The sequence below is a fragment of the Corticium candelabrum genome, chromosome 18, assembly GCF_963422355.1.
Source record: "Corticium candelabrum chromosome 18, ooCorCand1.1, whole genome shotgun sequence".
NCBI lineage: Eukaryota > Metazoa > Porifera > Homoscleromorpha > Homosclerophorida > Plakinidae > Corticium > Corticium candelabrum.
This window is the reverse complement of record NC_085102.1, coordinates 2,244,475-2,254,875: the sequence shown is the minus strand read 5'-3', so window position 1 is coordinate 2,254,875 and position 10,401 is coordinate 2,244,475. Positions and strand designations below refer to the sequence as shown.

Genomic DNA, 10,401 nt, shown 5'->3' with positions numbered 1-10,401 from the left:
CCTTCTTTGCGGCTGATTTCGTTGTGTTAATTTCGGGTGGCGATCTTACTGTTTGTTTTGCTCTTCTCAGCCGTGAAGTAGGCGGACGGAACTTTCAACCAGTAAGTGTCTTTGTGCTCCACAACTGTGCAGCTAGAGAGACAGAGAATTTAGATAGTCACAGAGAGGGGCAATACCCTAGTAATCTTGAATACTGACAATGCTCTCAAGTTGTAGTTTGGTATGCTCGATGGTGCTTTCCAGATGGCTTGAAACTCGTGAATTCCATCTTCGTTCTTGTGAGCGACGGCTCCCTGAGACAAAAAGTTGTTAGATCTTTATTTACATATTTTAATGAGACATTTGCTTCGACACTTTGGGAGAGGTGCAAGCCAAGCTTTTAGCTTTGCTTTTGGGGTTGAAATCGGTGAAGTGGCCAATGGCCGTTGTATCCGACCCGTCAGCCTTGCGCACTTGGCATAGAAAGCCTTCAATTTCGAATGATCTGTTAGTAGGTCTCAGAGTCACTACAATTAGATAACATCATTAAACCTTGAATTACTAGTTCATGCAAAGAGAGTGGGGCAAAACATTATGATGTATATACTTCTGTATTTCCTTTTAGATACGTAACCGTTGCAGGGCACGTCCATTGTCACTTCGTATGGAGAAGGTGTTGTTTGTGGTGGAGCCCCGTGTGCATCAGCACTCGTGTCGGGAGCCATCGAGGCGCATACCTCCACTGGAGGTCCGGCAGCGTAACCCTGAGCTACGGCCAGGATCGCCAATGCAAACAACATAGAACACAAAATCTTCATGGTAAGCTCTCCCATACAGTTGACAAAGTAATGTGTGATGGTCTAAGAGTGTAAACTTAAATAAGGCAGTCATTTAAACACGCCCAACTTTTGAAATATCCCGGATTTACTTATCACACATCATAATAGACGTACAATGATCAATCGAAGTCTAATGTAGATGTTTGCTCTAACTACAGTTCATATTCTAATCTACGTCTGGACTGTATAGCTCGACGTTTCTGATATATAAACATGCAAGGAAAGCGCCATTGCAATTGTCACTGATGCATTGTTCTCATTCATATACTAGATGAAACTGGAATAAAGTGAGAGTTGTTATTAGGTTACAGATTGCTGTCGCTTAGCGTGCACCCGTCCCTACTTATCACCAGTTGTCTACTTGTCATCATTGTGTGAATGACACATTATTTGATGCCAGTACCGTGCTTCGTCTGGTACGAGACTGACACCGCCTTCCATTCGTTAATTGATTTGACACTCTTGCATACACTTTACAATCGCCTACAATACCAGAGGCGTAACTAGGCATGAGGCAACCGAGGCAGTTGCCTCGGTAAAAAAAAAGGGTGTGGCGTTGCAAAATTTTGCTGCATGTAGGTTAGGAGCAGAAGATATGACATTCTGCACTAACAAAATCTGCTATCGTGTTCTTTTCAAATTTGAAACCGCGTGCGTAAACTCTCTGATACTCAACTTTAGCGCACGTTCTTGGCACGTGAAGCACTTGCAAGACACGTGGCTCGAGAAACCTACAGCTGACTGCCAAGTAAGATGGAGCCACCATCTAAGAGAAAGAAAAAGAAGCAACTATCTCTTTTGCAATGTCTTGGGTAAGAAAGTTGTTCTGCAGAAGTATGGGGTCCCCTTTGGGGTACGTGACTTGTTCTTCTCATCAGGACATCTTCCGGTGATTTAAGCGATCTGCCTGAAACTGTACATTCTGCGTCCCCGTTTGAGACTGTAGTGAATTCTGCAGAAGGTATAGTACCAATGCTAAATGTGATCCTAGTAGACGCGAATTACTGAGCGATATCGAACAATGTGTTATCGTCATAGATGCTAAGAATATGTAATAAGGTTCATATAATATTATACATATTCTACTGAAACAGGTGGTAATACCGTAGCGCTTGTAAACACTTTCTTTGTAGATACTGCTCATGACAAAGAAGTGTCAGTGAATGATCCGATCTACTACGAAGGCAGAGTCGTTTCCGACGTTGACAAGATATGCCTGCTGCAAAATAAATGGTGTCCACCCACCGGTTGTAAATTTCAGAGCACGGGCGGCCGTCGTTACAATCCAGAGTGGGAGAGTCAATACAGATGGCTGAGATATTCTCCTAGTACTGACGCCTGCTTTTGTTGCTACTGTGTGCTGTTTGGTGATGAGTCACTGTCTGCTACTGCTTTCAAGACAACTGGCTTTTGTGACTGGAAGAACGCAGTTGGAGTAAAGCGTGGTGTACTGCTTTGTCATGAGAAAAGTGAAATTCACAAGAATGCTTGCATAAAAGCATTATCTTTCAAGAATGTGGTCGAAGGAAAGAAAAATGATATTTGTACCAGCAGATCTAAAGAATATGAAGAGAGAGTCAAACGTAATCGAGCAATTATTCTAGCTGTAATAGATGTCGTTATTGCTCTCGGTCAGCGAAATGTTCCCTTTCGGGGTCACAGTTGGGACAAAGTTCTGAGAAAAGAATCCAGTAACTTTGAATACTTCCTCCATTGGCAGTCTCAGTTCAATCCTACTCTGAAAAGTCATCTAGAGCACGGAAAGAAGAACGCCTGTTACAAGAGCCCGAAAATACAAAATGAGCTGATAGAGTTAGCCGGTGTTGAGGTGAGAGACAAAATACTGGAAGATGCTCATGCCGCTAAATGGTTTTCGTTGATGGCGGATGAGTGCACAGATACAGCTAACGTAGAGCAGATGTCAGTCTGTATCAGGTTTGTTGACGACTCTGTACCCGGTCAGGTTCAAGTGAGAGAAGAGTTCTTAGGATTCGTCAAATTGGATTGTGCAGATGCTCTGTCTATTTTCAATGCTATTGTCAATTTTATGAAAGAGTGCAATTTGGATATTCGTTATCTTCGTGGCCAGGGCTACGACGGTGCTGCAGTTATGTCAGGAAAAGTTTCCGGTGTCTCTGCTCGAATTCTTCAGTTACAACCAAAGGCTATATACCAGCATTGTCGGTCACATAGACTGAATTTGGTTATTGCATCTTCTTGTAGGCAAGTCCCTTTAATTCAGGACTTGTTTAACTCGTTAGGAACACTGACGTGGTTTCTAGGAGGCAGTCCAAAAAGAAAAGTTATCCTTTGTAGGCATTTGATAGCAGGAGACATAGCTGAATTGATTACAGCAGAAGACAAGGAAGAAGAAGAACCAGAAGAAGAACTAGAAGAAAACTTAGAACAGGAGGAAACTTCGAAACTAAGTCATACGCTTATTCGTAAATCGTCATCAAGGCAAGTCCCAGTACTGTGTGAGACAAGGTGGTCGGCTCGATTGGCAACACTGTCCAGTGTCTTGGCCAAATACAAAGCCATATACCTTGCACTGCAAGATATTGTTGCAGAGAGCTCTGGCACTGATTCGAGGGCGAAAGCTTCATCTTACCTCAGACTTTTACAGTCCTCTAGTTTTATTGTTTGCTTGGTCGTTAGTCAGTACATTCTGAGCTTTTGTGATCCTCTGACGAAGTCTTTGCAATCTCCAAACTGTGACGTTCTGAAGGCTTATCAAACAGCCAAGCTGCTTCGCACAACGATTTCTGCGCAACGACGTGAAGACAAGTTTAAAGAATTATGGGAAAGAGTTCAAACAGTTGCAGGCGAGGTGGATGCCCAAATTGATAAACCTAGAACCGCAATAAGAAGCACCTACAGAAGCAATGCTGGCATGCAGACTGCGGAACAGGACAGCGCTGTGGCATACTTCAGAAGAAACGTGTACTACCCTTTCATTGATCACGCTGTGACAGAGCTCAACAATCGCTTCCCTGATACATCTGAATCAATGCTCATTGGGTATAGACTTCTTCCTAGCAGTGTTAGCAGTATAACAAGATCTGAGGTGAATTCAATTAAGCTCTTCTATGGTCCAGACTTACCAAATGGAGCTACATTCGAGCCTGAAGTAGAAGTTTGGAAAACCAAATGTTTTCAACTTCCTGAGAAAGACAGGAGAGTAACATTAACGGATGCCGCAAAGATGGCAGACAGTCAATATTTCCCCAATATTCATGAGATTTTCAAACTTATTCTAACATCTCCTGTTGGTTCCGTGCCGTGCGAAAGATCGTTTTCGGCTCTCCGGAGATTGAAGGAGTGGTCGAGATCAACAATGACGCAAGAAAGACTGTGTGGCTTAGCTCTTTTATATATTCATAGAGACGTGGCTGTAAGCAGAGAGAATGTCTTACAAAGATTTGATTGTACAGGACACCGCCGATTGGGGCAATTGTCGTTATAGAGGCTCCATGTTCACTTTGATTAATTAATTAAAGTATATATGTAGTAGACTACTAGTAGTTTGAGGCTAAATATATTGCCTTATTGATATAAAACTTGCCTCGGTAAAATTTTAATGCTAGTTACGCCCCTGAATACCATATCACATCACAGACCAGAAACTCCCGGCTTTACAGTGGCGGATTCAGGCTGGGTCTATAGGGTCTATAGACCCCCCTTTGAGCTGAGCATTACTGTTTCAGATTCGATTTTTCATTATAATACAAACATACCAGTTCTTTGGTACTGTATTACTGTATGAACTGAGTTACTCAACAGTATATTTAATTAAAGACAGCTAGCTAAGTTTCGAAACTACCAGGTGCACGGTCCAGTCCTTTCGCCGGGTTGCCGAGATCGTGTTACTGTAGGCTTGTTGTAAGCGCGCAAAAAGGAAGGTAGATCGAGGCCGCATGATCTGCTCATTCTCAGAGAACTTCATTCTACAATCCCACGCATCTACTGATTCCGTGAAGTCATCAACAAATACTTCAAAATGAAGAGACATGTTGCTACACCTATCACTTCATTCTTCTCCCAAAGAAGCAGAGAGGGTAAATGCAGATGACAAATTTGCATATATACTATATATATATATATATATTAGCGTTTGACAAAATTCAATGGATTACCATATACTGACTATTCCCTTTACTACAGAGTCTAAGGGAGAGTCACACTTAAGTCCAGATATAGGTTCGCCATCACAAACCGGTGTAACAGAAGACCCTTGTGGGGCCCCAGATGCTTCTGGTAAATAGATTATAAATAGTATTAATCTTAAATATTAAGTTACATACATGTAGCTGCAAATAGAATACAAACTATCACAACACCGATTAATTTTAATGTTTACAGGTCTAAGTCGAATGTCACCCAGTGCCACCACTCTGTTCCAAGTTGAGTCGAGCACTGCTTTCTCTCCTGACGATATTGGAGCACTGTTGAAAGCAAACCAGAAGTTAAATGACTTGGATCCAACACGTAAATACTAATTGCTTACATCTGAGCCAAATCTTGATCCTTTCTATTACCCAAAGACGTACTGTAATGTTTCTAAACAATATCGCCACCTTACAACAATCTCGTTTAAGAAATATCCTTGGCTCTATTACAGTCGTGCAGAGGATGGGGCATTCTGCCGAGCCTGTGCAGTTTTTGCTGCGGAGCTACCTGGTGGACATTCTACAGGTCAGTTCGTGACTGCACCTTTTAGAACATGGCGAAAACTATCTGACAGGACGCTAGCTCGTGGCAAGCTTGATTACCATCTTGCTTCTCTGGCAAAGATGAGTGCATTCTTGGATTGTTATAGTAACCCATCACAAGCGATTGACACAGTGCTTGTATCCGAGGCTCGGAAACGGATGAAGGCTAACAAGAAAGTGATTTCGCCTCTGTTAAAAATAGTTTTGCTGTGTGGAAAACAAGGCATAGTGTTTCGTGGCCATCGTGATGATTGCTTCAACTGGGAGGATACTGAGTATGAACACTCAAACCCAGGGAATTTCATTGAGCTTGCATGCTTTAGGGCTGAAACTGACAATATTCTCTCTGAACATCTCAAGAACTCTCCAAGAAATGCTAGATACACATCCAAAACGATTCAAAACGAATTGATTGAAGTGGTTGGCAAGTACATCTGCAACAAAATCATAGCAGAGGTAACAAAAGAGCAAATACTACACTGTCATTGTTGATGAAGTCACTGATATTTCAAACAAAGAGCAGCTCTCAATTTCCCTTCGCTACGTTTATTATGCTACTGTGAAGGAAGTATTCATTGCCTTTGTCTCGGTAGAAAGGATCACAGGAAAGAATATTGCTGCAGCAATTATAAATTGGATACAGACAGTTGGATTGTCACCAAGTGATATGCGAGGGCAGTGCTACGATGGAGCCAGTAACATGTCTGGAGCAAAATCAGGGTGTAGTGCTGCTAGTCAACAGCAAGCTCCAAAGGCTGCCTATTTCCACTGTGCTGCTCATCAATTGAATCTTGCTGTAGTGTCTGCATGTAAGATCCAAGCATTCATGAATGTTGAGGCATACATCGGAGAAATTGCAAGGTTCTTCGCATTCTCTCCCAAAAGGCAACGACTGTTTGATAAGACAATGGATAAATTCCTTCCAGAAGCCAAGGCCCGAAAGCTCAAAGACGACTGTAAAACAAGGTGGGTTCAACGTATTGATTCGTACACAGTCTTTCTTAAGTTGTTACCGGCACTTCACACATTTCTGCAAGCTATGGTTTTTCCAGGACAACACAAAGACTTTGGTACTGATTGGGGCTGGGATGGCAATACAATCACAAAGGCGAATTGCTATCTTTATTAGCTTCAGTCGCCCTCTTTCTTAGTTTGCTGAAAGATTCTCCTTGAAATCTTGCAATGTCTCAAAGGCCTCACAGTCAAGCTTCAAATGCAAGCATCTGATGTCATGTATGCCTACAAGCAGGTTCAGTCAGTACGTTTAATCCTACAGAAAATGAAACAGGACTGTGTCCAAGAATTCAATAAAATCTTTGCCGAAAGTCTTAAGTTAGAACAAGATCTCCATGGTGAAGATTTTGAGTTGACCAAACCGCGCATTGCAAGGCGACAGTCTCATCGAAGCAACATTGAAACATGTAGTGCAGAGCAGTATTATTGTGTAACCATGTACAATGAGTTCCTATCTCATGTCATAAGGGAGCTTGACAACAGATTCTTTGGAAACCAGTACTTGGTTCAAGGCTTTCTTCATTTGGTTCCAAGTAAGGTTGCTTCTGAATCTCATGATGACTTTTCAGAATCACTCAGTCAAGCTGCTGATTATTCCAAAGACGACTTGCCTCATCATGACATGCTTTCCATTGAGTATGGAATGTGGGTCCGGAAATGGAAGTGTGCAGATGAAGTTCCAGCAAAGCTTGTTGATGCACTCAAATCATGTGATGCGATCCAGTTTCCTAACATATTCGTTTTGTTGAAGTTGACTTTAACGCTTCCAGTCACCACTTGCGAGTGTGAGAGAAGCTTTAGTCAGCTCAAACTGATTAAAACCTGCAGAAGATCTACAATGACAGATGATTGATTAAATGGATTGGCAATCATGAAAATAAACAGTGATCGATGTGAAAGAATTCGGAAATCTCCAGAAGCACTAAATCTACTTGTGAACTCATTTGCATCATTACATCCTAGGAGAATAAAGATTGCTTTTGTTCTAGCTGATCAATAATTTAAGGTTTTGAACATGTAAAATCATTTAATTCCACTGTGTACATTGTACTAAACATTATGTCTTAATTAATGTATATAATATTATATGTATGGCACATATAAATAGCCTTAGCTGCTATAACCCTTGATTGAGATAGCTAGCTTGCTGCTACTCGCTGGTGCAGCTAGTTCTTGTTTCTGTTGGGGAATTATTTGGAATTGATTTTTTACGCCCAAGGGAGACAGCTCCAAAGTTCTTAATTATTAAAGTGACTGAATCCTAACAAAAGTAGGCGAAGTAGGCGTCGTTAAAATTTAGTTTTTATAGACCCCTCCTTTCTCAGTTTCTGAATCCGCTACTATTTTACATTCTATTTCAGGGCCGGATCCAGAGGGGGGTTAAAGGGTTTCAAACCCCTCTTTTTCAATAGACGTGATTCAATAATTTCATATAATTTCATTAGAAAAGAGAAAATTAGTAATGCTATAAATAACTGCTAACGGTGAACCCCCTCTTTCAAATATTCCTGGATCCGGCGCTGTATTTGTATTGCCAACAGCCAAGTCTCTGTCTTGGAGTGCATGCTAAACCCTCGGCTGCTAGCTTACCTCTAACTTAACTTAACTACCAAGGATGAATCTAGGGTACAAGATACATGATCACGTGCACGTGATCTAGACACCACATGGTAGTTACATTTTAGCATCTATTTATTACATAATAGTTACATTGCTAGTTAAGCAAATACGCGTCTAACTAGCAGAAAAATAATTTTTTAGTGTGTTAATTAATCAATGGTTATATAACATTGGAAATGGTTGTTGTTTCCGCTGTTGCACGTGACACTCACGTAGCCTGTCTCACACATTCACGTTGACCCAGTGGCGTTTAGTGCCACTCAACGCCTATGCAAACAAATCATATTTTGCTGGATAGATGACTTCAATTTTTCTGTTTGTGTTACTGTTTGCAAACATGCATGAAGACTACATGATGGTCACTGCAACCGTATACATACGTGTCTTTGAAGGCAATCCGGGATGTTTTGGACGGCCGTGGACGTGGCTAAAATCAGCTGATCGCAACCACTCAAAATACACTTGGCAGAATCTGCATTGTACTACAAAGGTTACAATGAATACGATCTCTTCCATCTCAATTGTACTTGCCATCGTGACAGTAGCAAGCGGCTACCCGACGGGACCTCCAGCGCGATCTTGTGCTTCTATGGCACCCAGCACGAGCCCCTACGGCCACGGAGCTCAAGCACAAACAAGTCCTCCTCCCTATGTGGTAACAATGGATGTTCCCTGTAACGGCTACGCAGCTGAAAAAACATACAAAAGTAAGGCTTAATTAAACAACTGCGCATGCATGGTACCTATACACTCTCTTGCATCAACTCTGTATACATGCATGCAGAGATAAAGTATAGATATCTAATTTTAGTGACGCTGAGGGCTACTGGTAACTACGAAATCAAAGGTTTCATGTGCCAAGTGCGCAAGGCTGACGGGACCGATGCCACAGCTATTGGAAAGTTTACCGCCTTTGAACCAGCAAGCAAGGGAAAATACCTAGCCTGCACAAGTTCCAAGGTATCAAAGCAAATTTATCACTAGTGAGGCATTTTTTGAAATGATGTTGCCTTAGGGAGCTGTGAGTCATAAGAATCGCAATGGAGTGAACATGTTTGAAGCTACATGGACTGCGCCTGCGTCGATACCGAGCTACAACTTGAGAGCTTTGTCAGTATCCTAGACTTTGATGATTTGTTGAGCACTATAACTCTTTGACTAATAGCTGCACGGCCTTGCATAAGAAGGACACCTATTGGTTGAAAGTTCCATCTGATTACTTCACGTCCGAAGACAGTAACACTAATAGTAAGATTGCGATTTGAGTAAACACGTTTATTTGTCTTACCATGGCTTGTTCAGATTGCGAGCACGGACAGTGTGTTGCTAACGCCACTGCATCAGCGTGTGTGTGTGATACAGGCTACGTGGGTGTCACCTGCAACAGAGGTAACAATCACATCTAGCGACTATGTAACACGTTTAAGCGTTACTTCACTCATTCGTTTGCTTTTTTTGTTCCAACAGTAGCTAGGTTGACACAGAGACCTGGTAATACAAACGAAATGGTTCTAGACGTAGACTCTAGGTTCTAGAGTGTGTGATATTGTAGGTAGGTGTGACCAGACGGAATGGAGTGTCAAGTTTAATGAATGGAAGGCGTTGTTCGACTCGTACCAGGCGAAGTACGGAGCGGAACTGAAGCGTACGGATGACGACTGATAAATATGTCAACAACTCGTGATAATTGAGTGCATGCTAAACGACTACAAACAAACAGTTGTTATTGAGTTGATATCTAATCCTATAACTCTCACTTTGTTCTAGTTTCATCTAGAAATCTGAATAATATGCATGAGAGCATAGTACGTCTCTTTGACAATACTTGCAATGGCGTTCTACATAGATTGCATACTTACTGCATGTTCTCACTAAGAAAGGTTGAGCCTAGTCTAGGAGTCCAGTCTCTACAAACAGCAGAGGAGCCTACCGAGACCTCTAGGAATGGGGGGAAACTTTAAGATTCTACGAGAGGCGGAGACACGCCTAATTTTATGGACGCGCCCATTTTATGGACACTCCCACTTTTATTGGCTTCTAGTTGACTATTAGCGTAGATTCAGAGTGGGAAAGGTGGTGTATATACTATAGACAGCTTTGGTTCCCACACGTATTTATAGTCCAAAATTTTACGACCATGCCTACAAAGATGGGACTGTGGCCCGGTCTAGCCCATGCAACGCTACGCCTCTGCATGGACTGTCTACAAAGAGTGCAGTGCGCGCGCGCGCGCGCAC

The 10,401-nt window shown here is 42.1% G+C and overlaps 4 protein-coding genes across 4 annotated transcripts in view; 3 read left to right on the top strand and 1 right to left on the bottom strand.

Annotated features, from left to right (window-relative positions):
* LOC134194217 (putative defense protein 3) overlaps window positions 1-813 on the bottom strand; it is a 1,424-nt gene extending 611 nt beyond the window's left edge. The window contains exons 1-4 of the mRNA XM_062663143.1: window positions 587-813; window positions 355-506; window positions 199-293; window positions 50-132 (exon numbers count right to left, since the gene is read on the bottom strand). Coding sequence (XP_062519127.1) covers window positions 50-132; window positions 199-293; window positions 355-506; window positions 587-812 — 556 coding nt within the window. The 5' untranslated portion in view covers window position 813. The remainder of the gene's footprint in view (window positions 1-49; window positions 133-198; window positions 294-354; window positions 507-586) is intronic.
* A 758-nt stretch (window positions 814-1,571) lies between these two features.
* Window positions 1,572-4,395, top strand: LOC134194358 (zinc finger MYM-type protein 1-like). The gene is made up of 3 exons (XM_062663286.1): window positions 1,572-1,630; window positions 1,697-1,779; window positions 1,952-4,395. The coding sequence occupies exons 1-3, from the start codon at window positions 1,572-1,574 to the stop codon at window positions 4,282-4,284; spliced, it is 2,475 nt and encodes an 824-aa protein (XP_062519270.1). The 3' UTR covers window positions 4,285-4,395.
* Window positions 4,396-4,945: 550 nt separating this feature from the next.
* LOC134194357 (zinc finger MYM-type protein 1-like) lies at window positions 4,946-6,659 on the top strand. Its single transcript, XM_062663285.1, has 4 exons — window positions 4,946-5,075; window positions 5,181-5,306; window positions 5,514-5,986; window positions 6,096-6,659. Exons 1-4 carry the CDS (start codon window positions 4,946-4,948, stop codon window positions 6,657-6,659), a joined length of 1,293 nt encoding a protein of 430 aa, XP_062519269.1.
* Window positions 6,660-8,593: 1,934 nt separating this feature from the next.
* On the top strand, window positions 8,594-9,969 carry LOC134194112 (putative defense protein 3). The gene is made up of 7 exons (XM_062663017.1): window positions 8,594-8,871; window positions 8,976-9,124; window positions 9,180-9,274; window positions 9,330-9,412; window positions 9,467-9,553; window positions 9,632-9,655; window positions 9,717-9,969. The coding sequence occupies exons 1-7, from the start codon at window positions 8,661-8,663 to the stop codon at window positions 9,824-9,826; spliced, it is 759 nt and encodes a 252-aa protein (XP_062519001.1). The 5' UTR covers window positions 8,594-8,660; the 3' UTR covers window positions 9,827-9,969.
* Window positions 9,970-10,401: the final 432 nt, after the last annotated feature.

Excerpts from the sequence above, each read along its gene's own strand:
- LOC134194358 (XM_062663286.1), top strand. The coding sequence starts at position 1,572 with ATGGAGCCACCATCTAAGAGAAAGAAAAAGAAGCAACTATCTCTTTTG. Across the intron at positions 1,631-1,696 it reads TCTCTTTTGCAATGTCTTGG|GACATCTTCCGGTGATTTAA; the intron begins GTAAGAAAGTTG and ends TCTTCTCATCAG. Across the intron at positions 1,780-1,951 it reads TGTAGTGAATTCTGCAGAAG|ATACTGCTCATGACAAAGAA; the intron begins GTATAGTACCAA and ends CTTTCTTTGTAG.
- LOC134194357 (XM_062663285.1), top strand. The coding sequence starts at position 4,946 with ATGGATTACCATATACTGACTATTCCCTTTACTACAGAGTCTAAGGGA. Across the intron at positions 5,076-5,180 it reads TGGGGCCCCAGATGCTTCTG|GTCTAAGTCGAATGTCACCC; the intron begins GTAAATAGATTA and ends TAATGTTTACAG. Across the intron at positions 5,307-5,513 it reads AAATGACTTGGATCCAACAC|GTCAGTTCGTGACTGCACCT; the intron begins GTAAATACTAAT and ends GACATTCTACAG.
- LOC134194112 (XM_062663017.1), top strand. The coding sequence starts at position 8,661 with ATGAATACGATCTCTTCCATCTCAATTGTACTTGCCATCGTGACAGTA. Across the intron at positions 8,872-8,975 it reads AGCTGAAAAAACATACAAAA|TGACGCTGAGGGCTACTGGT; the intron begins GTAAGGCTTAAT and ends ATCTAATTTTAG. Across the intron at positions 9,413-9,466 it reads CGAAGACAGTAACACTAATA|ATTGCGAGCACGGACAGTGT; the intron begins GTAAGATTGCGA and ends TGGCTTGTTCAG.